Below are 25,457 nucleotides of genomic sequence, written 5' to 3'. Positions count from 1 at the left end.
ATGCGGGTTTATTTTGTATCCTGCAACTTTGCTAAAGGTGTTTCGATTAGCTTTTTGGTTGATTTTCTAGTATTCTTTAAGTAGTCCATCATAACTTCTGCAAAGAGTGATAGCTTGGTCTCCTCATTGCCAATTTTAATACCTTCAATTTCTTTCTCTTCTCTAATTGCTACTGCTAGTGTTTCTAGTACAATGTTAAATAATAGAGGTGATAAGGCATCCTTGTTTCACTCCTGATCTTATTGGGAAGGCTTCTAGTTTATCCCCATTGCAGATGATGTTGGCTGATGGTTTTAGATATATACTGTTTTATTATTTTTAGGAACGACCCTTCTATTCCTATACTTTCTAGTGTTTTTAATAGGAATGGGTGTTGTATTTTGTCAAAGGATTTTTCTGCATCTATTGAGATAATCATGTGATTTTTGTCAGTTTTCTTGTTAATATGGTCAATTATGTGAATGGTTTTCCTAATATTGAACCATCCTTGCATTCCTGGTATGAATCCTACCTGTTCATAGTGAATAAATCTTGCGATGATTTGCTGGAGTCTTTTTGCTAGTATCCTATTTAAGATTTTTGTATCTATATTCATTAAGGAGATTGGTCTGTAGTTTCCTTTCTCTGTTTTTGACCTGCCTGGCTTTGGAATCAGTACCTTATTTGTGTCATAAAATGAATTTGGTAGAACCCCTTCTTTGCTTATTCTGTCAAATAGTTTGTATAATATTGGGATTAGTTGTTCTTTGAATGTTTGATAAAATTCATTTGTGAATCCATCTGAGATTTAGATGAGTGTGCACAAAGACACTTGTGCGTGAAGGAGATTTAAGTGGAAAAATCGGTGCACACAGTCCCACTCTCTCGGCATTGGAAGCCTGGACCCATTGGCACGAAAAGTCGTTACACCTGGAGACTTCCTCAGCTGCATTGGGTGGCTGTGTTGTCTTTTGTGCTCCAACACGCCCTAAGCACTCCACAGTGCTTTGCTGCGTCACCATCTCAGCCGTTGAACCGTCTTATTGGTTTCTTCCGCCTGTTCAGCCAAAGCAGTCTTCACATGCTGGGTGAGCAAAGCCCTGGTTCACCAGGGGTCTACGACCTAATGGCTACCCTCACAAGTTTTAGCCAGCCTGTCGAAGCCGTTGCCCGGTGTGTGGCCGCTGTCACATGCTAGCAGCTACTAGGAGCCACAAGTGAGAGCTGGGTGTCAGGTGTACATATATATATATATATATACACACACACATATATATATTTATGTCTTGTCATTTCATCCTATACAGTTTGTCACTGTTCCCTCTAAGTGTAATTCTTCTAGTTGCCCAGGTGATAACAACAATTTTTAAGTTACCAATGACCTCTTTTCTTATAGGGATACATATCATTTTAACTTGAGTCTCTTAAAAAAAAGGGTTGGTTTTTTTGTTTTGTTTTGTTTTTCTTTTTTCCCTCTTTTTTAATTACCTTTATTCTCTTGAGTTCTGTGCTGGACATCAGATTTTCTGTTCAGGTCTGGTCTTTTCTTTACAAATTTTTGGAATTCTTCTATTTTGTTGAATGACCATACTTTCCCCTGTAAGAATATAGTCAGTTTTGCTGGGTAGTTGATTCTTGGTTGTAGACCTAGTTTCCTTGCTTTCCGGAATATCATATTTCATGCCTTTTGGTCCTTCATTGTGGATGCAGTCAGATCCTGCTTTATCCTCACTGTGGTTCCATGGTATCTGAATGACTTCTTTGCAGCTTATAATATCTTTTCTTTGGTCTGGTAGTTCTTGAATTTGGCTATAACATTCCTGGGTGTTGTCAGTTGGGGATTAAGTACTGGAGGTGATCTGTGGATTCTTTCAATCTCCACTTTTCCCTCTTGTTCTAAAATATCGGGGCAGTTTTCTTAATTTCCTGTAGTATTATGTCCAGGCTTTTTCTTTTGTCATGGTCTTCTGGTAGACCAATGATTCTTAAATTGTCTCTCCTCGAAGATTTTCTAAATCGTCTGTTTTGTGAATGAGATGCTTCATATTTTCCTCAATTTTTTTCAATCTTTTGGTTTTGTTTCATAGTGTTCTGCTGCCTTGTGAGGTCACTTAATTCTAGTTGTTGTATTCTGGTTATTAAAGACTGGATTTCATCCCTGGCTTTTTGGTCATCCTTCTCCTTCTGGTCTGATTTTCTTTGGAGGTCATCTTTTATCCTCTTTACCTCATCTTTCATCTCCTTTGCCTCATTTTCCAGCTGGCTGATTTTGGCTTTCAAGACACTATTTTCTGTTTCCAGATGACTTATCGTAGTTTTTTATTTGTTTTCCCAATTGTCTTCAGCCTCTCTTGTGTTTTGAATTGCATTTTGAGTTCTTCCAAAGTCTGTATCTAATTCGTTGGGATTTCTGTTTTATTGCTTGCCTCCTCCTCTGTTCCATTTGCTCTTAGATCGTTGCCTGTACAGAAGCCGTCGATAGTAATTTCTTTCTTCTTTTTCTGTTGTTTGCTCATATTTACCCCTTCTTTGCTCCCTGTATTTGTCTGTGCTCTTGCTCCTCTCATTTTCTTGATTTTTCGGGCTTTCTGTCAGTCTCCCCTCTTGGAGCTTTGTCAGGAGATCTCTCTGTGCAATCTGTGGGGGATGGGTGTTGGAGTTTGAGCTTCCCTGTCCTCTGGAGGCTTTTGATTGGATGAAAGTTCCTCTGGAGGCTTTTGATTGGATGAAAGTCCAGCAGTCTGTTGGGGAGAGGTGTTGGAGCTTGGGCTTCCCAGACCTGTGAAGACTTTTGATGGAATTAAGTTCAGCTGGGTTGAGCTGGGTGTACTCTGAGACCAAAAACCTCCTGGAAGGCTAGAGCAACATGGAGGGTCTCTGCAGCTCTGACCAGGCAGCCCGCTCTATGCTCCCTCTCCAGCTCCTTCCCCACTGCCTATGTTCGATGCTCTGAGCCTGGCATAGCCCTGCCTGCAAGGTATACCCTCCAGACCAGAGCCTTTGCCTGATCAGAGATTCCCGCTGCCGCTGGAGGCTTAGCGCTCTAGGGGTGTGTGTGTGTGTGTGTGTGTGTGTGTGTGTGTGTGTGTGTGTGTGTGTGTGTGTGTGTGTGTGTGTTGGGGGACGGGGTCCTGGGACCTTCCTTCTGCCTTCTCCTTAAACCCAAGTGTTCTCAGATTCCAGATTGGGGGGGGCGGGGGGCACGTACCTTTTGAATTGAGTCCAGCAGGAGGGTTCCTTGGCTCAGTCTTGTTGTTAGGTTTGATTTTCAGTTCCCTAAGAGCATTCAGTTTGTGATCGGTAAGGAAGGGTATTCAGAGGTCTGAACTTCTGCTGCTTCTAGGTCACCATCTTGACTCCACCCTCTAGTTATTATTATTATTAATTTTCTTAAAGCACAATTTTCATGACTAAAAATAAAACAATCTAGGATAGCATTATAAAAGTAGCATGCCCTGTTCACAAAACTAATAGTCTCATTATATTCTTTCCTGGTCCCATCATCCCAGGGATACCATGGTAAATTCTAGGTACATTAAGGTAATTAAAAAATCAAAATTAATCCAGGATGGCAACCAGAGTAGTGAAGCTTCTAGAAATCATGCCATACCATGAATGGGTTAAGGAAGTCAAAATGTTTAGTCTGAATTCAAGAGAAAAAGGAAGACAGGAGAGCTCTCTTCAAATAGTTGGTGGGCCATAACATGGAAGAGCTACAATAGTGTGTGTCATAGCTGGCATTTCCAGAGGAGGAGATAGTGCTTAGTAAAAGAAAAAACCTGTTAACTAAAACTAAAATGAGTAGTGGACATCACTGGAAGTATTTGAATGGACAGTGGTCTTCTATCAATCAGTTAGAAAAGGAATTCTTGCATTGGGGGAGGAGAGTTAAATGGGATGGTCAATTGAATTCTGACATTCTATGTCTCCGCTCTGCTCAAAACACTTTCCATCAGTTCGTATTTTCTACCGCATGAAGTCCAAGTACCACATGCCTAATATAATCTCAACCTTTAAAAAATGTGTTTCCCCATTATTCCATTAAAAAGCCCCTTTGGTATGAGTTAAGCCATTTTTCTCATGGTGCCCCATCCTAATTCCTAACTGTATTCAGTTACTCTTCTTCTCTGGTTATTCAATGCAACCCAGTATTTAAGGCCCTGCCCCAGGCCCACATTTTCTATGAAGCATTTTCAAGCTATGACAATTCCCATTTATCTCTCATATCTCCACACTTATCAGCACTGAGGAGCTATCTAGAGTCTTCTATTATCTAACTGTTTCCTGTTTATTGGATTGTATCCCCATCTAAATCCCAACCTTTCTGAAGTCTGGCCCCTATGGGACATTGCTCTTATGTATTCCAGACTAAAGAAGCACACTTTCATTGACCAGTTTGAAAAATTCAGAGCTAGATAATCTGTGTAATTGGCTTACAGAAAAATCACCATTAATGTACAGATAGTGGTAGTTCAATATACAGCAAGAAACTAGCATTTAAAAATTACTCCTAGATCAGAGATCTGAAATTCTAAAGTATTGAGAAGTCCCTTCACATGGCATAGTAGAACTAGATGAGAAAGCAAACACATGTCTTCAATCTAACATTTATTAATTAGATTTTTTTTGCAACTATAAATTACAATCACAAATACACCTGCAAGTCTTTGTATCTTAGTTTGTTCAACTAAAGTTTTACGTAAGCGTACACAGCAAAGGGTGTGTCAGTTTGAAACAAATCACAGTACTCCTTAGGGTGTTTTGCAAAATAGGATAAAAGATCTTGGACCCACTCCTTGGAAATAAATATCAAGTGACCATACAAAAATTCAGCCATTTTAGTTATTCAGTGAAGTTCATGCATATTCAGTGTGGAGAATTAAAGTTCCTCCTTGAAATATCCCAGTTTTGCCAATGACATCTCTTTTCTCAACTGCATAACTTCCCAAAACATCTGATCAACTGCATGGAAGAGGGGGGAAAAAAAGACACATAAATCATTAAAGAAAGACCACCCTAAAATCTCATTTAAATCTTTCACTAAAGCATATGTCAAACCAAAGGATTAGTTTAACCCTCACACTAAGGCCTATATACCCAGAAAAACTGAGTCTATATACTTTTCTTCTTCATTAAAAACGATTCATCATTTTAATTTATTTCATGATGATTACAGCTAAAACCTTAAAATAGTTAAGATAAGCTAGAGTATTTTAAATAGACTCCAGTTTCATCAGAGATTAATGCTAAGCTTGTATTGTAGTACTACATGCTTTGGTCCAAGAGGAAGGAGACACTGTAATGTCACTTGCTGTACAAATGTTATCATCATCAACAATTACAGTTAATTCTCAATTACTTAAGAGCATGTTATCTGATGCTTCAATCTTATTTGGGCTGGCTGCCTCCTGATCATTTCTGAGCACCTTTATTAAAGGGTGAGCAAGAAAAAAGGAAGAGATTCAATTTCAGTCTGGCTACTCCCAAGTATCAATGGTATTGTTATATATAATGATTTATTCTGGAATCAAACTGTGGAGAAAAATTAATTGGGGGTAATCACCTGTGGACTTAAATTACCCACCCAAAGTCTCCTGCTCCTGGACTACAATGGCTAAGAGTTGAAAGTCTGACAATCTTTTAACAGAATGAGCATTATGCAATCGACTATACAGAAGACGTCTAAGTATACTGACACAAACTTCTAATTTGAGAATCCCTCAAATGTCATTTACATGGTTCAATCATCGCAATTGTGGCTGTCTGGGAAGAGCCCATTTAAAATGCGCCCAAACCAAGGAGAGAAGAGTTCTGAACATGCTTGGTTTCACACAAAATTAGAATTTCTTTGGTTCGTCTAGATGAAAAGTGACAAAATGCCACTCTCTACTTAGGCTAGGGGGATTTTCTGTCCTCGGCAAAAAATGAACAGGTAAAAGCCATAAATTGCCTTTTATTCAGCATAAAATTACTATGGCCATGACAGACTGCAACAGTCCAACATCTGCTAGGAGCTAGTTTTTAGATAGCTGTGCCCAATCAGGAAGACTGTTCGTGGGCTTTGAGGTCACACCCCATTTTTAAACTTGAAACTGGAATAATCTGAGAATTCTTAGTAACAGTAAGGAAGACTATACTAGAAGTGAACACATACGCTCGAATTTGGTTCCCCCAGCTAGGCCAGCTACAGTTTCTCCTGATTGAGAACATGATCCTCTTTATTGCAATCAGAATGATTTTGACTGCTGCTTTATTCATTTCATACATGAAGGTAGGGAGTATAGAAATGTGTATCGTTAGCTCTTTCAGTTTGCTACTGAAAACAGAGCCGGCCCCTTCTGGATTCCCCATTTACGGTCCTCGCGTGCCCTGAGAGAAAGTGACTGAAGGGAAGCAAAGCCGCCCTCCTCCTCCTCCTTCGCCCTCGTGGCTTTCTGCTGCCACTTTACGGCCATGTTTCTCCCAAGAAGCATCTGTGCTAACTCGTGCCACCCCCGGCCTGTGTGTGCGGGCCAGGCTGGGTACTCACCGTCCTGCTGCTTCACGAGGCCTTGCTGGATGTAGCGAATGTACGTAAAAAAGTTACACACGGACGTGATCTGCGGCCAAAACAAGAAGGTCACAGGCGGTCACCACGTTCCCCAGGCGGGCACCCCGTCCCCCGAGGCCCGTGTGAGTACGTACCCTGTATCTGCAGAAAGGAGAGATGTAGTAGTAGCTGCTCGAGTCTCCTAGTTTAATTCTGTGCTTGCACGGCTTGCTCTGCCCACTGAGTGCGCACTTCCTGCAAAGCAAGGACAGCCTTGGTTACTTCCTGCGCACGGCCTGGCCTTTCCCTTCCATGCAGGAAGGAGACCATTTAGCGCCAGTGCGTGGGTGCTTTATGAAGTCTAATTCTGTAGCTGCGACCCAGGCTCCTGGGGCCGTGGTCTCGGTGATCTTGTTCTCACTGCAAGGTCTCGAGGCTCAGTGCAATGGGCACCTTGTCCTCCATCCCCAGGAGCACTGGGAGGCCTTCCTCTACACTCAGCATCTCTCCCTGGCGTGGCCCCTCTCCTGGATCTCTTCCACGACCGCTGCAAACACTCCGAGGGAGCACACTACCCTACTTCATGCCCCACCTGAAGTTTCTTATTGGACATCATGGAATAAAAGCTATGTTACATTTCCCAAGGAAACTGGAATGGTCTTGATTTAAAGACGGGAGACATTTTTTCTAAAACATTTCCTAAGCAGCCATTTCATTCTACTAAGTTGGATGCTTCTTATTTTTAAACCTCACCTTCTGACCTGGAATCAATACTGGGTATTGGTTCCATGGCAGAAGAGTGGGAAGGGCTAGGCCATGGGAGTTAAGTGACTTGCCTGGGGTCACACAAGTAGGAAGTATCTAAGGCCAGATTTGAACCCAGGACCTCCTGTCTCTAGGCCTGGCTCTCAATTCATTGAGCTACCCAGCTGCCCCCTAAGTTGGATGCTTTTAAAAAATCAACAAGCAATAACCACAACAGGGACCTTAGTAAAGATGTGCTTTATTGTTGCCTATTGTTTCCTTGCTTGTTCCCTATGAATCCTCTTATTGAAGACAGCCTCAAATCACATACATGTGACCCTCATAAAGACTATGTATAGACAGGAGGGTAATTGTTGATGCTTTCTTGGTCACTCTCTTTAAAGTGAATAAAGCCGGAGATGTCTTCCCACATCTTTGGTATTTCTCCTCCTTTTAAGTGCCTGACAAGTGAAATTGATCCCTCAATGCCCTTGAATTGATTGACTCCAACAGCATTTTCTCCTCTCCTCTTTTCCCCACTGTATTCTTCCCCCCCCCTCTCGTCTAGGTCCTCTTCAGTAGCTACACTGAGTACATGCAGGAATCCTCAACATTTCAGGTCATCAATAAGGGGATTTGAGTTGTATCTTTTGAAAAGAAAAGAAGGTCACGTGCCTAATCATCTTATTTTAGATAAGTTTAGATTTTCCAATTGGGTTTCCTAGAGATGCGCTTGCATGTATTTCACGTTCTCTCAGCCTGGGGCATGCGGGGTCTGAAGATAGGAACGACTGCGTAGGTGCTCCAGAGGAGGCCTGCTCTGCTGCATCCCTCTGGCAGGGAAGCAGGTGATCCTAGCTTCTCAAAGGCTATCACAGAAAAGATTCGGCAAGTTCTCCCATGCTGGAAAGGCTTCCAGTCCAGCTCATGAAGATGAGGATCACCGTGCTAATCCTAGAGGGGCTCATCACCTACATATTACCTGTCTGGGGCTGACTTTTTTACCCCAAAGGCACCCTACAAACAAAGACAACTGTAAAAGAGCCCCAGTCCTGTGTCCTGCAGCAGTGGTGGCAAAGTAGAGAGGAAAGAAGCAGAACATATAAGAATCACAGTTTCTGGATGCCAACAAACACTCATTAATCCACAAAACAAGACCAAAAGAGTAGGGAAAAATGCTTGTTATCAAAAAAGATCTGACTGACTTGCCAAATGAAGAGATGGCTGCCAAAGGCAACACTGGGCTAGAGTAGAAATTCATCTGTAAAATCTTACAAAGAAGGTAGATAGATCATTATGAATGGCACTATCTTATAAAACAGAGGAGCAGTGGAAGGTAAAACCAGTCTAAAGAAAGAAATTTATCCAACTAAGCTGAGTCATCCTAAGGACATTCAAAGATTAAAATGAAAAAATACTAAAAATACAAGGAAAAATAGAAAAGATGGCAAAAATCATGATACTAGTTTCTCTATTAAGGATAGTGGAACTAATATGTATAATATAATATATCACAATTCATGAGGTATTACAGTAAAAATGGCATAAAATATATAAGAAACAATAAAAATAAAAAACACAAATATTCTCTTTAGGAAACAAAGTGGGCAAACTGGGTTAAATATGGAGAGGAGATTCATGTTGGAGGCAGCCAAAGTGTGAGGACATTGGAGAACCAATTTATAAAAATTTATAAAAATCATCGCATAATTATTTGTTTTCTTGTATTATCTCTTTATGTGCAGTAGCATCATATAATTATATAGATTTCTAAAAATTTAAAGTCAGAGACCTCATCTTTCCTTTCTTCCTGGAGTATTTTAGGCTTATATAGGCAATCAATATACATTAAAAATCTCAATCCAAGCATATCATTGGCAGAAACACATTCTTATCTGCGATGAGTTACTTGACCTGAGGGTTATTCAAATCTTGGCTTCCCTACTTACTATCTGAGCTTGGACCTCGGTTTCTCATTTGTAAAATTAGAGTTGGCCAGATGATTTCAAAGCTTTCAACTCTAACATTGTATAATTCTTATCATACCAAAACAGTAAAAATTAACTTTCAGATGATAACCGTTGTTATTTGCAATTCGGAGAAGTGTCAAACTAAGCCTATGTGACCCCAACCAGACCGAAATGTAATTGGGAATATTTCACAGATAATACGTGTAAAACTATCTCACTCGAGTTTGACACCGCTGCCCTGGAGAGGCAAAGCAAATCTTAACATAAAGCAACGGTGACAGCGAGTGAAACGTTAAGTATGAAATGGAACTGGAAATGAGAAGCCCAAGCTGAAGTTCCCTAGTGCGTATTAAATGGTCTCCACCACCACGTTCCAGATTCCCTGGAACGCGACACTGAGCAGCAGGCTCCGAGAGGGGGTGCGTCTCGTGAACACAAAGAACAAGCCCCAAAGGATATCACAGGGAGGGACACGCATGGTCAGGGCAAGAGGAAGCTCCCATCATTACTACGACACACCCAGTGTCCCCCCCTCCAAAGGGGGAAACATCCGCCCCTGCTCTGGCTCGGCTGCCCCAGCCTCGTCCTCACTGGCTTTCACAAGCCCGTGCAGAGGGGTCCGAAGGGGCAGCAGAAGCAGTGAGGATGCAGATTTGTGCTTCTCTCCTCCCTTCTTCACGAAAAGACCATGTCTGTGTGAGGATGAGGGTGAGGAGGGGGGAGGGGAGAAGACGGCCTTCCAAGGCCTAGGACGCCCTCCTGGGAAACGAGGGGCTCCGTCGCTGGGTCCCCACCCCAGCTCCAGTCAGGAGTGGCAGCTCAGCACAGCTCTCACTGACCGTTTTCCATCCGGGGCAACAACAGTTGGGCAGGGGGTGAACGCAGAGCCACACTGGGGCAGCCAGCTGCGGAGAGTCTGGCCCTGAGCCCCACGGCTGGTTAGGGCAGTCACAGGTGTGATGGTGCTCTGGGGCGCGGGCCAGCAGGGGATCCCTCGGCAGGGGCGGGGGTGGGTGTTACCACAGGGAGGAAGGGTTTCTTCCACGCCCGGGACCAAAGACATGACGAACTACATGTTACTGTACCCCGGGTACCCGAGACCAGCAGAGGCTGCGAGTGCTCAGGCCACCATTTCAAAGGGAATCTTGCCACATTAAACCCCAACACCACATATAAAGCTTCTTTCACAATTTATATAACCAGACGAACATACTTTGGTCCTCCACATTCAACTGCAGAAGCTTTTACAAATCGAATAGGTTGCAGTCCCACTGGTTCAATGCTTAGAGTATTGTTTTCCACGGCCTCCAGAACAGCTGAAGCCAACTTTAAGGGGAAAAAAAATCCAGAAAGATATCAACATTTGATGATACGTAGTTACTTTAAAATTCAATCCCCACATTGTATAACATTGATTCAACAAAGAAAAGGAAGAACTGCAATATCCATGGCTAGAATGTCAACTCTCTGATCATTTCTTTTCTGCATTTCTATCTCCAAAATCTAGAATAGTGCCCAGGATATTGTAGATGCTTAAAAATGCTTATTTACTAATTCAACAATTTTTTTCAGATAAAGGCAATGTATTCATCCCAGATACAGCATATACTTATCTTCCTGAATCAATCCAGTAAGATAAAAATTTTGCCTTTTTCAATGTCAACAGATGCTTATTTTTACTACATATCTTCTGCTTTTATATTTGTACACAAGATTCTATAAAAGAAAAATCAAACATTATGTCGTAATGTATAGGGCAAAACAGTTAATGCCAAGAAGAGGTGGCCCATTTGCCCTTTCTTTTTAGGAAACCCATAAAGTACAAAATAATCATTTCTTTAAATTCCAAAACAAAACAAACAAACAAACAAAAAAACAAAACCCCAAACCCCATGATAAATCATTGCCATTTGCTAGCTCTTAAGTTCATATTGTACCCTTTGAATTTTGGGGCAGGGGGCGTGCCCAGACCGTAGCCATCAGCACCAAGAGCAAAGTGATTTACAATGGAACTCGGCAAATATTTCAGGCACCCATGGTCTTCACCAGGTGCTTGTATTCATATACTGATGTCTATTTCTGAAGACTTTTCACATTCATATCCCACATAAGCATCCCAGGAGACCCAAGAGGGAGCTGATCAGATATTATCTCATTTTATAGAAAAGAAACCTAGGCAAGACTCTTGGTCTTGGAGAGAGAGAAACTCAGTCGAGGCCTCTAATGCTAGCAGCATTTCTCTGGGACTAAATTTCAGGACATCCGTCTAATCCCCATTATACATTTAATACTTCAACCCCAAACACACATTTCAATGCAAATGACCATCTGCTCAAGGCAGCAAGAGGGCCAGGTTTCAAATGTTCAGAACCGACTATGATACTGAGAAATAGAGTAGAGAGAAAAGGAAGGGAGGATCTGCATGGGGCTAGGTAAAAGGATGATGACAGAGGAGTGTGGAGGATTTTGTAAACAAACATATAACATTCTTAAATGCCCTTTTTAGATGAAAAATCATCTATTTTTAGTTAAAAATCTGTGTAAAATGTATTTTACACAAATATTTAAAATGTGGAAAACACAAAATAATCCTAAACAATTCCATTTTTACACAAAACACACCCATGCACTCAAATTTAAAAAAACAAATTACCTCGCTTTTGGAAAAGGTTAAACATGGAAATATATCTTCCTGATAAATTTTGTCTAAGAAGGGACACGTTCTGTCCATTGTGGGATCATCCTTCCAAGATCTGAATTCATTATATAGAGATAAGTCAGCCTAATAAACAAATCCAGAAAACATTTTTTAATTCAAACTCCCAACTATATAAGTAAAGTCAAAGCAACTACTAACAGCTTTTCATTATCAACTTTATGAGGCATGAATATAAAGCAGCATGACTGATTTGGCAAACAGACCATAACATAAAACCAAATGAATGTTAATTCCTTCATTTGTGTTTAATCCAAAATGTCTGCAATTACTCAAAATATTTCTGGAACTCTTCCTTTGGGACTGCCTTCAGATCTTATATCCCATTCTTTTTAGTATTCTAAATGTTGTCACATCTGTGCTTTTTAACAAAACAACTGATTTTGAAAATAGTCAGAATTAATTTAGAGCCACATCTAGCTAATTAAGTGGGATTTACAATGTATATAAAGTGTTTCTTGCAAACTTTAAAGCATGCTATAATTGTGGGCTATTATTACATCATTCTCATCAGAAGACAAGATAGGCTTCAAAATAACGGGAGAGATTTATTTTATTCTAAAGGCAATTCCAAAAAACTAGCACCAAAAATAGTTTAAGCAACAGCAATGTTTTTAAATAAGCAGTGACTGACTACTCATTTGAATTTGCAACCATATTTCTGTTGTTTAGTCATCAGTTGTGCCTGGCAATTTCCATTTGGCATTATCAATGATAATTGACCCCTGGTATTTCTTCCTTTATTCTCCCAATACTAATGGATGCTCTTCAGGTTGTTTGTCAAAAAACAGCTCAGACTTCCTCCCCTAACCTCATATTTAGATACAGAGAAACAGGGCTCTCCCCCACCATCCGTATCCTGGCCACAGAAGGACAAATGTGCAGCGACCAAGGACTCCTTTATTTACAAAGGAGGAATCTAAAGCCTAAAGAGGCCTTGCACCAAGGTAACAAAGGCAGTTAAGGAACAGGGGCAGAATTTAAACCTCCTTTTCTTGACTGTGGTTTTTCCCACCCTGCCCAGAAAATCCTGGCTTTGAGATCTGCACTCTAGCTAATTAATGTATGTAGCGATAACTGAAGGCTGATTGTACCTTTCAATGATGACATGACTACATTCTCTCAAACTCTATCTTCATCCCTATCTTTCAGCTCCTTAGATCATGACAGCACAGAATGTCCACATAACAAGGCTTCCCTCAGCATTTCCAAAGAGTCATGATGTGACTGATGGGTCCTACCCCCTCCCAACACCGCCATGCCTGAGGAGAGCGTTTCATGAATTGCTAAGGCGACACTCCCGTCAAAACCAGCTAACCTTCTGATAAGGAGGTTTCTGAAACTCAGCTAAGCTGGTGCTTTAATAACAACTCACTGCTGAGCCCAAGTATTCAAAGCCATTTCAGTATGGCAGAGCCCATTTAGAGCTTATGTTCCACTAGTTAGCTTTCAAATATCCAAAGGATTTTTGAACCAAAAAAAGCCAGAACTGGATTTAAAATTCAAAACAAAACAAAACAAAATAAAAAAACTTATAAATTTGTTTTCTTTTAAAAAGAAAAAATTTGGGGGGCAGCTGGGTGGCTCAGTGGATTGAGAGCCAGGCCTAGAGACAGGAGGTCCTGTGTTCAAATCTGACCTCAGACACTTCCTAGATAGATGACCCTATGCAAGTCACTTAACCTCCATTGCCCAGCCCTTACCACTCTTCTGCCTTGGAACCAATACACAGTATTAATTCTAAGACAGAAAGTAAGGGCTTAAACCCAACCCCCACAAAAAATTTTTAAACCCTTTAAGTTACCTAAGAGCATCCTGAAGAAAGCTTCTGGCCTAAGGAAGCCTGTTAAGAATTTTGTAAGCTTATAGCATCTCAAAAGCTTTCAAATAAAGTTTGAACTCAATAAAGCAAAAGTGCTTTGGTGTTCTTGCATATGTGTTTCTATTAAAGGCATACTTAAGTGTGATCGCAATATCTTGTAGACAAGAACAATGTTTAATGTTACTTTTCAAATTAATATAGCTGTTTATATACTAAGACTTGGGACAAATTTATATAGTTTCTTTGTCTAGTGCTTACAACATAAAAGCTTATTATTATTTTCATTTGTACTGTACCTATTAGTCACACATTTCAAAGCATTAATAAAATTAAGGTAATTATGAATGTACCCAAATAATGGTAAAACTACCTTGAATAAAAACCATGTGGGAAAAAAGATATATGCAAATATTACAAAAATCAGTAGAAGAATGCATATGTTTCCAGGACTGTATTTAGTTAATATGCCACATAATGGAAAATTTAGTATAAATATAACAAAATTAAGAGTAACATTTAAAATAATTTCTTAAATACACAACAAATTCTACATAATTCTTATTTTCAAACTTTGAAGCTATATGCCATGCTTAGATTTTCTAGAACATTTCCTATTTATCAGGTTTTAAAAAAATATAAAAATTAGGTTGTATAATTTTTTTCCATTAGTATCACCTTCTACCCCCTTCCCCAATGCTATTCAATTAAATGAAATTACACCATCTTTGTTTACTCAACTACTAGCTTCTGCCTGCAAAATGGCTGAATTTAAAAACCTGACTTGAGGCTTTAAGAGAAATTGAGAGGCTGCTTGATCTAGTGGATTGGTCTATTTGGGCATATTGGAGTCATGTTTTCCTGCAACTTGTAATCAGTAAGTAACATCACATTTTAATGTTTATGAACAAGTTTTACTCACATGGCTCTGAACATCATCTGATCATCTTCAAAAATACATCTCCCAAAATGACAAAACCATTTATTACTGATCTCATTTTATAGGAATGAATGTGACAGTTACTGTGAGAATAACAGCTCTAATCTAGGTGCTAAGTCCTAATTCCAGTGATCTGACAAACTCTGAAATAAAGTTCTATATATATCTAATTTTGAGAAAAATTCAAAATGCAAAATCACTACAGTTTAGTGGGGAGAAGAAATCTTAATTCTGCAAGTCTTTTTCATTTTCAGACTTAGGCACACAAGCAATAAAATTATCAATCATCCACCCTTCATTTACACAACACAAAAATGCAAAGGATTTTCCCTAACTGAAATAGCAAGATTCAGAAACTTACCAAGATTCCAGTTGGTATTCCAAGGTCAGTCAGAAGAGAAGGGGACTGGAGAATCCCTGAAAGCAGTCAGCTCTACATAAAGCCTCCCCCATATAAATACTGTATTGTGTACCACAGAATTTGTTGGCAAAAAGCCTAAGTGACATCTCAGTGATGAAAATTAATAAGCATCAAAAGGGCCAGGGGGTACAGTCCTTGACGAGTTACCTCTTTGCAGTCTTTTACAATAGGCTGCATCACACTGAGGTCCTGATGACTGCTACTCATAGCACTGCTTGTACTTTTATTTCTTGCATGTCCTTTTTTAAAAGGAGCCTTTCCACTGGGCGGAAGCTCTTGGATTGGGGATGTTGGTGAAGTGGACAACACAAGTGTCTTTAAGGCAGCGACTTCAGCTTGAAGTACATCGATCTTAAAGAGAGTGCAATACAATTACTCATCTACTAAATACTTTTGAACAAATATAGACAAACTTCATCTCCAAGGATAGGGAATTAATTTTCTTCATACTTTATACAAAGTCATAGAGAGTGGGAAATCGGCCCTCTTTTCTGTGGATCTTTCTGGCTGCCATTCAGACTTTCAGAATTCAAATCAACAAATCTGGATGGAAAAATATCACTGACTTTAAAATTTTTTACATTCCATTTCCAAAGATTTCACATTAAAATCTCAGGATCAATTCTAATTCATCCCCAAATCAATGATGTTATCTGAGCTTTGAATCAGTGATCTCTTTTCAAGAATCAAATGTCAATATAGTGCCTCGCATATAATAGTAGCTCAATAAATATTCATTTATTGATAGATTTTATGCCAAAAATTTTAGACAATATATAAAATGTATTAAGTAGTTCTAAAAGAGTAATTTTTACTCTGAAAATACTAACATAATTTCTACCATTTTTCTACCAGTAAATATAGCAAAAACTTACCTTTCCCTGTGCTTCTTTTAATTGTTTTTCAGCTGTTGCCTGCTTAACATTAGCTTCTCTCACCATTTTATGAGCTTCCTACAAGATGTTAATATAGTGCAAATTTTAGAACAAAAAATTCTTAAGATTAAAAAAAAATTTTTTTTAAGTTACTTTTTACTAATAGAAGGGTAAAATCTAAATGCCAATCATGGTATGATAAAAGCACTAACTACTGAAAGATATACTGGAAAGAAAATAGCTTAGGTCATCTTTAGGAATTAATGTGTTATATAATTATGCCCAGAATATTGGGAATCATTTCTAATTATGAAATGGGTATCTCCTTTGTAAAAACTAAGCTATATAACTAACACAAAAAGGTACAAACATAATAAGCAGATGCATAAACTTATGGGATCAATTCAATTAACCAAATGGTAGGAATAGGATAGCCTATATGCTATGGCCTAGGTATCAATTTTGTAGTTCCATCACTTTTCTTTAGCTTTCCCATATGGGAAACAATCTATACATGCACAAAAACATGTAAAGAAATAAACACATGAATAAGGATGTAATTTATAAATATAAATCAGTTTTAAAAGCCTAGGCATGTTAAGGTCTAAAAAGTCAGGAACATGAGGCTAGTTTGTATTTTATGCATAGGAACCTGGGGCATTTTAGTTTTGAATAAATAAGGTTTTCTTGTATTAGTACCACAGATAAACAACTAATTTGCTCCCTTTCTTTAGAGTACTTACATTAAAAGTAAGAGGACCTCGATTCTGGTCCTAGCATTGCCACTAAACAGGAGTGAGACCATGGACAAGCCAATTAAACTCTCTAAGCTTCAGTTTCTTCACCTGTAAAATCATAGTACCTGTTCTACATACCTCAGAAGGTTATTATAAGGGCAAAATAATAATGTGACGCACACAGTAGGTATTCAGTAAATATTTCCTGAATGGATAAATAATAAACAAGAAATGGCTTTAGGGGAAAAAAAAGCAAAATAATAGGCAAATTCAAATAATTAGCTATTAAGGTTTTAAAGGAAGTATATCACAAACTTCTATCTTTTTAACATTACAGCACCAGATCTCAGCGTTGGTATACTAACCAGACCTAGGTGTGTATATATACATATAAAAAGATGCAGATATCAGGTTAGAACCAAAAAACCTTTAAATAGCTACTGTCTTCATTAAAACAAGTCTTAACAGGCACATAAATGGACCAACTTTTAAATTCAAGGTTTAGATTCAACATTCAAATACATCACTCACAACTATCTAAATTCTGAGGGCATTTACTACCCATCAAGTATGCTAGCAGAGTAAATAAAGTATATTAAAAAGCATTTAAACTAAGGTATATGAAGCAACTACTTGATAATAAACTTAAAGAATGTATTGATCCTATTTCAAAAAATATCTCAGACCATGTCCAAGTAAGAGGAAAAATAATAAGAGACTACCAGAAAAATCTACTTATAATGCATTTCCTATTTGTTTGGAATATTATTTTCTTCACCATAGAAATCAATATCACAAATAATATATGGTATTTACAAATACATACATATAGGCAATACATGATAAAAATTGTAGTTATGGAGCACTTCCACTATCAAGAAGCACAGAACACAATCACAGAGATAACCTTTGGTTATCTGCTGCAGACACCTGTGTGGCTCACGCCTTACTTTCAATACCCCCCCTCAAAAACATTACACACTTCCGTAACATCCTTACCTAACTCCTAAGAAAAAGGTGTCATCACTGGCCAATCCCTTCACTTTTGTTCATGGGAAGCCAAGCATGGGAACAAGTCAATTTGCAAGTCTCAAAATTTAATTTCCTAATATTATATAGCTCCAACTTGCTTTTTTCTTATGTGTAGGTGGCAATTATAGAATCTTCTTTGATAAATCTTTTCCAAAATTATAACTTTATAATATATAAATGTGTTATTTGCATAATATATGACTATATCATAGTTTTATGCCTGCTCCTTTTTTTTTAAAACTCTTACCTTCCATCTTAGAATCAAGACTAAGTATTGGTCCCAAGACAAAAGACCAATAAGGGCTATATAAGAGGAGTTAAGTGACTTGCTCAGTCACATAGCTAAGAAGTGTCTGAGATCAAATTTGAACCCAGGACCTCCTGTCTCTATGCCTAGCTTTCATTTCACCGCTCCACCTAACTGCCTCTGATGCCTGCTCTTTTTATAAAAGTCTTACTAGTACACAGGCCTCCCTCTAAACCTCTCCCTTCTCATTTAATTTACTTGCCTATCTCATCTTTTCTTTCAGAGACTTGCTTCTATGACAGAAGACAGCATGGCTTAAAGAACCTCTACTGTAAAACTATCTTTTGCTACTTGTCCACAGATTGTATGCCCCTAAAGTCTGGGAAAATACTATTCAACTGTTAAAGTCGGCTTACTTCAGAGAAAGAACTTTTGGAGTTAGAATGCTGAAAGCAAATGATTTTCCACTTGTTTATTTGGGTATATGTTGTGGGCTTTTATAAGATTAGTCACTTACAAAAATGAATAATATGGAAATATGTTTTGCATGAAAATACACATATAACCCAGACTGGATTGCTTGCCAGCTCCAGGAGGGGGGAGAAAAGAAGGGAGGGAAACAATTTCAATCATATAACTTTGGAAAACTTATGTGAAGATTTGTTATTATATGCAATTGGTAAACAAAAAATTAAAAGTCAGTCTAATCTAAGTGGCACTGGGTATTACGACAAGATAATTAAATTCAGGCATTGTGGACAAATCTAGATTTGTTGGTTATCTGGATTCTTTTGTACCTACTGCTTTCTCTCTCAGTTTGTTGATGTAGATAAGACATTTAAATTCTTTAAAGCCCTTCAGAAAGAAGGAATGTCTCTCAACCTGGCTGGTTTGTTGTTGTTTTAAAAATAAAAATGATGTGCAATCTTTCCTGAGAAAATGGTATTATTCCATGACACTCAGTAACTATCAAGACAATGATAAACTAATTCATGCTAAAATGACAAGATACTGACTACAGGCACAATACCTGTTCCTAAGGCAACCTCTCTAATACTGTGATTTTGAATCACCATGCTAGGTTAAAGGAGAAGACAGAAGCGTTTTTAAGTCTGGTGGTACCATCCAGGTAGCCACCTATTTTACTTGTGAAGGCCAAACAACCTTGTGACAACATGTCTTTTTTCCAGAATTATGCCAGGTTAATCCTTTACAAAAGTGCTAATAGGTTTTCTCTAATAAGATGGCATGGAGATGTTCCTGAGCTTCCCAAAGGCTGTACCCATGTTTCCAAAGTTGGAAAGGCAACAAATACAAGCTTGGCATTGTAGTGGATGTTTGCTGTCTGAGGACACGTCTGGCTAAATCCAGAAAGGCTCATTACCAGATGGCTGAGCAAGAGGTGATGCATTTTTTGGTCATAACAACTCATCATGGTCCACTAATGTAGCTAAGGATGGTGATTTGCTGCTGTAGAGAGAGTATACCCAGATAACACTACAAATCTTGTGAAGTATAGAAGTTTACCAGATTACATTATAGCTTCCAGTCTACTGGATTAAAAAAATGATGCATCTCTACTAATCTAAATTATTAACATTTACCTCCTGGATAAATCTCTATCAATAAATACATGCATCACAACCAAAAGAATATGTGTTTTCTTCTACAGAGTAACTAAAAAGGAGCTAACCTCAAACAGACTAGCTGTAAGTTCTTCCAATTCTTGTCCCAGTTGATCTCGAACTTTCGAAAGCCTCTCACATTCTTCATCTTTTAGTTTCAGTTCCTATGAAAAACATGAAAGTTTAGTATGCTTATTATAGAGGAAACTGAGCACAAGATAACTCTATAAAATTCTGACTTTCACTACGCTCTTCACTGCACTTTCTCACCATGTTAAGATGGTGCCTGCTGAGACTTCTCAAAGGTCTGACCATCAGAGCACAAGGTCTGGCGTGATCCCCTAAAGCTGCCAAGATCCCATACTTGGGACTATAAGCAGACCCCATGACATTTATCCAAAGGCCAAACGAAATTCAGAGCAGAGTGCAATGCTCAAATCTGGCTGACCACTAGGTAACAATTAGGGGCAGAAGAAAAAGAAGAAGCAGAGAACAGCAAAACCATGATTCATCAAAAACACAAATGACCCTCAGTCCCATGTAGCTATAGCTACACCTAGAGCTTCTGCAGTGATAGTCAGAGGGTGCTCATAATTACCTTAAAAATAAAGATAAACATCACCTGCAGGAAATGGGGAAAGGAGAAAAGTAAAGACTGATTTTATGACAATGTCCTAGATAAGTTTAAATGACAAAAAAACACTCATCACAACAAGGAAGCTGAAAAAGAGATCTTGGAAGCTGCCTTAGCCAGTGAACATTTCATCCCTGTGTCAAGAAGAAAAGCAGGGAAATCAAAGACAATTCAGATTAAAGAGAATAAATTTATTTGCAAAAAACTAGAGGAAGATGTCAAAAGAAAAAAGAATACCATTATTATATGGAAAAATGAGGAACAAGCCTACACGGCCGGCATGAGGTACAACTAAGCCAATTATTCTCAAAATATACATAAGTGAAATTCAGTGTAAAATAGAATTTTCCAAGTGTATAAAGGGATCTATTCTCATGGACAACAAGAGCAGAACCATCACATGGAGTAGAAGCCATATGTGCTTATGCGGGAATGGATTCACGGCACTGAAGATGATGCCAAAAAGAGAGGCAAGAACTAATCAGATACATATGATAGCCCAGGGTGGGGAAAGGTATAATGGGGCCAGAAGATAAACAAAACACCCAAACAACAAAAAGAACAAAAGCAGTGACCTAAAAGACACCAATAACTTAAATTAGAGGCCATCTTTCTCCTCTCTTTCTGAGAATGATCTATCACTGTAGTAATATGAGAAAGTAACAGCAAAATAACCAGCATTTTAAGTCTATTTTCGAATAGGGGCCATCCTAAGGTTAAGCTGTCAGGCTAGAGAAACAGGACATAACTCCCTTCATAAGCAAGAGGCAAGGCACCCTCTTTTCTGGGGATAATGGTGATGGAGACACATTTTTTTGCTTAAGGGAATCGCATGTCCCTCTGAGAAATCATATCCTTGGAGAAGTAGCTTAATATTGATTATTGGTTAAAATCTGAATGCTAAACAATAAAACTTTTCTATGAGATGAACAACGTCCTAAAAAAATTATTATAATTATAAGAGCATTAGAAAATTTCGAATAAGAGCAGTAGAAAATCTAAAATCCCACTATGATTACTAAATTTTAACAATCATTTGCCTCAGAGCAAAATGGAGTCTCAAAGGCCAACCATCTCCTCTTTGTACATCAAAATCCCAGAAGGCTATGCCAGCTGTAACAACTAAAATGAGTTTGTTCACTCATCTGCTCAATAGTAGCATTAAATAAAGCATTAAGGAGGGAAATATGTTCATGTTCATGATCGTCATACTAGTGTATACAGCTGATATTCTGTGTAAAGTCCAAAAGGAAAAATTTCTGTTTGATGGCAAGGTTTGTTTCTCCAATGCTATTTGCATATGACATTCTTCTAACATCACTGAATTTGTGAACAGAGGAAAAAAAACTCCTAATAAAATCCACTGACAAGTAAGGGATGGGCCTACTCATCTACACAGGATAAATGAGTGCCCATTCACCAAGTTTCATTAGGCGGGCTGAAAGAAAATGGATAATTTTGTTTAACCTGACGTTGGATTCCCAAGGAACTCAACAAAAATAGCTGTCCTTATTGAAAAGGAACTTGGCCTTCTTGCTCCCGGCTCTCTCAAATTACAGATGTTGCTGTGGGTCCTCCTAATGAAGAACACCAGACGGAGAGAAGACGAACAGGAGCAGTCTCGGTGAAGCAGTGTGTGCTTCTGGGACAAGGGCTGCACACAGGCAGTCCTAAAGAATTAGACTTGAACAGGAAGAGGAGGCCCCTCGGCCAAAAGAGCTCCAACCACAAGAGCACAGCCACTCTCACACAGCAGCGAGGCCAGGCAGGGGAGTTCCAGGAGCTGGGCCCAAATGCCGGCTCCACTTTGGCCAACATCTCTACAAGGAAGCTCTAAAACCCTAATCCACATACTCCGATTGTAAAGAAGGATCCGATTCTTCAAAATTACAAATCACCAAAAGGATCAATCCAAAAGGTGTGCAGAGTGGAGCAAACGTCTGAAGGCGAGCCTCGCAAGGTCCCAGGAGGAGAGATCTAAAGCTGGCAGGGACCTCCCCAGGCTGCTAATTCAATTCCACCATTTTGTAAACGATGAGGGCGCTGAGGGCATCCACTTAATCAAGGTGGTCCAAGTCATGAGGTTTGGAACAGAGGTCTTTCTGCAGGGACGGAGAGCCAACAGTGATTCGGAATCGAGTCCTGCAGAAGGAGCACACAGTTCCAGGGTTGCCCTGGTACCTGCGAAATATGAAAAGACCTACAAAAGGCCATAACAGGCTGTGCAGCATGCGGCGAGGTATACCATGTGGGATCGCCAGGCGCACACAGACATGTGCGGCAACTGGCACAACGGGAGAAGATGCCCACCCCACGAGGCCCCAGAACGACACCATCTCTCAGGGAACAGGCGTTCCAGGATACCTGTGGTTACCGCTGACTCATGGTGGCCACTTAAATTCTATTCACTATAAAAGCAGAGAGAATATGTAAAAAGGTCAAGGAGCCTACACTACTACTTCAAGGTTGTGTCACAGAGTGCTAGACTGAAAAATCTGGAAGACCTGGACTCAAAGCTGGCCTTAGCTATGTGGCCTTGGTCAATCCACTGTGGCCTGCCTGCCTCAGTTCCACATCTGTAAAATGCAGTTGTTATGAGGTCAGATGAAATGACACAATTCAGCATTTTGCAAATCTTTAAGGGTTCTATAAATGCTGGCTATTAGTATTATTTCCTTAGAAAATATATTCTAATGAGGGGGGCCTAGCAGTCCCAGACCTCAAACTATATTACAAAGCAGTGGTCATCAAAACAATTTGGTACTGGCTAAGAGACAGAAAGGAGGATCAGTGGAATAGACTGGGGGCAAGTGACCTCAGCAAGACAGTATATGATAAACCCAAAGATCCCAGGTCTTGGGACAAAAATCCAGTATTCGATAAAAACTGCTGGGAAAATTGGAAGACAGTGTGGGAGAGACTAGGAATTGATCAACACCTCACACCCTACACCAAGATAAATTCAAAATGGGTGAAAGACTTAAACATAAAGAAGGAAACCATAAGTAAATTGGGTAAACACAGAATAGTATACATGTCAGACCTTTGGGAGGGGAAAGACTTTAAAACCAAGCAAGACATAGAAAGAGTCACAAAATGTAAAATAATTTCGACTACATCAAATTAAAATGATCTTTGTCTTTAACGAAAAATGCATGGAAATGATCAAATAAAATACTATAAAATTTAAAAAAAAAAGAAAATATATTCTAGGACCTCAGTGTTATCTACCTTGTGAACTACAAGTATAGGCCAAAAGAAATTTGGTAATTTGTCTAGTAAGAACACTGTAATTTCTGAATATTTAATGAAAATTTTATTATATTGAAATACTATAACTAGATAAATAACTCACAAAATGTCATTTTATGGTTGGAAATGAAATGGTGGTTCTGCATAAAATATTAAATATCTTCACTTTAAAACAAGTCTGAAAAAATGTTATTTAAAAAATCAAATATTAGGGGTCAGCTGGGTAGCTCAGTGGATTGAGAGCCAGGCCTAGAGACAGGAGGTCCTAGGCTCAAATCTAACCTCAGACACTTCCCAGCTGTGTGACCCTGGGCAAGTCACTTGACCCCCATTGCCTAGCCCTTACCCCTCTTCTGCCTTGGAGCCAATACACAGTATTGACTCCAAGACGGAAGGTAAGGGTTTAAAAAAAAAAAATCAAATATTAGTATTCCCAAGGAGAGCTAGAAGTAGCATTGCTCCCTAAAATCAAATTATTGTCCAACCAAGCCATGTCCCCCCTTCTCTTTTAAATAGCCCTTTTTCTGTCAACTTCTTCTTGTTTATGTGATAGTCTTCTATTATATACTCTGTATGTGTGTCTCAAATGAAAAGCAGGCCTCAAAAGATTTGAAGCCTAACTCAAAAAGTAGAAACCAGGTGGTTTTATTAAACAAACATTAAAAAGTGCTTTCCAAAGTAAAATATATTTCTTTTCATCCATCTTATCCATGTTTTCAGTCAGGGAGGAAAGAGCCAAAAGAAGGCTTTGAGCTATACTTAGAAATAGAAATAGAAATCTAAACTCACCTTCACATAAATTAGAATTTCCCCTTCAATGCAAAGAGCTGCTCCCTTCACAAAATCACATGAAGGGATTCAGAGTCGCCCACAATGTTAAATGTGATAAGGAACATGAGCAACCGAGAGACTGAACGATGGGAAGGAGTAGAGGGAAGCAGCAGTTAATGCTGCAAAGACAGACAAAGAGAGCATTTAGCTGTTCGTGTATGTGCTAGACACCGTACCTACTGCTGGGGGTATAATTAAAAGCAAACAAGACAGCCCCTAATAGGGAAAAGACAATCATCAGGGGGAGCTGGAGAAAGGGTGGGGAGAATAAGGGCAGCAGCAGAGCTATCTTCAGGGGTTTGGAAAGACCTGGACTTGAGCAAGATCAAGACAAAGTTGGTCCACCAAGGAAGCGGGGTGGTTCCGGGAATCAGTTCCAATTACTCAAGTCTTTACTTATGTTACACCAAAACCTGACTACCTGCAATTTTGAGCCTTGAACTCTAGTTCTGTCTTCTAGATCTAGGGTGAATTTCTTTTCTCTTCAAAACAAGACCACTTCAAATATCTGACAGCAAGCACGACGCTCCTACATGCCATCCCTCCCTCCATACCTACTAACTGTGGCCCGATCCGGCATCTGCACAGTGAGCTAGTGGCTGTGTCCCACAGTGAACCCCAGACAAGCCTGGAGCCGACTGAACCCCACAGATTTGAGAGGGAAACACTCTCTGGCAGTCTCTCCCCACTAGTTTTGCTCCTTATGCTGCCCTCTTGGGCCCATGAGAATAAGCCTCTGCCTACCTCCATGAAGCCATTCTGCATACTCGACGACCCGACTGAAGAATGGCCTCTGGGCCAGGCCTCCATTCGCGGGAAGCTGTGCCAGGACAGGAACTGTCTCATGTAACTGACAGGATTACTAAACAATATTTCCTTTAAGCAAGAATGCCAAATGAATGCACTAAGCAATACTCCAGCTTTACCGAGAGCAGCTCTCTAAGGGTCAGTAGAAGGGAGGAAGGGAAGACAGATCTGCAGGCCGTTCCTGACCACCCCCTCCCTGGCCCAGCTGATGAAAGCACAGAAAAAAGGGACCAGCAATAGACCCCAAGGTGTTGATGTCTTACACGAGGGATAAAGAAGGAACAGAGCCTCGTGGCTCT

The 25,457-nt window shown here is 39.5% G+C and overlaps 1 protein-coding gene across 8 annotated transcripts in view; it reads right to left on the bottom strand.

Annotated features, from left to right (window-relative positions):
• Window positions 1-4,574: 4,574 nt before the first annotated feature.
• RAB3IP (RAB3A interacting protein) overlaps window positions 4,575-25,457 on the bottom strand; it is a 104,020-nt gene continuing 83,137 nt past the window's right edge. For 6 of the 8 annotated variants that reach the window (XM_056798455.1, XM_007503032.3, XM_007503034.2 and 3 more), the window contains 8 exons: window positions 19,703-19,798; window positions 15,994-16,071; window positions 15,266-15,469; window positions 11,876-12,004; window positions 10,436-10,548; window positions 6,664-6,763; window positions 6,509-6,578; window positions 4,575-4,941 (listed from right to left, as the gene is read on the bottom strand). In XM_056798455.1, coding sequence (XP_056654433.1) covers window positions 4,859-4,941; window positions 6,509-6,578; window positions 6,664-6,763; window positions 10,436-10,548; window positions 11,876-12,004; window positions 15,266-15,469; window positions 15,994-16,071; window positions 19,703-19,798 — 873 coding nt within the window. In that variant the 3' untranslated portion in view covers window positions 4,575-4,858. Of the gene's footprint in view, window positions 4,942-6,508; window positions 6,579-6,663; window positions 6,764-10,435; window positions 10,549-11,875; window positions 12,005-15,265; window positions 15,470-15,993; window positions 16,072-16,736; window positions 16,839-16,868; window positions 16,904-19,702; window positions 19,799-25,457 lie in introns of those variants that run through there. The other 2 variants (XM_056798456.1, XM_007503035.2) reach the window with 2 other exon arrangements.

This window comes from Monodelphis domestica, chromosome 5 (genome assembly GCF_027887165.1).
Source record: "Monodelphis domestica isolate mMonDom1 chromosome 5, mMonDom1.pri, whole genome shotgun sequence".
Taxonomy (NCBI): Eukaryota; Metazoa; Chordata; class Mammalia; order Didelphimorphia; family Didelphidae; genus Monodelphis; species Monodelphis domestica.
Note: the sequence above shows the minus strand (reverse complement) of the source record. Positions and strands in the feature narration are given on the sequence as shown.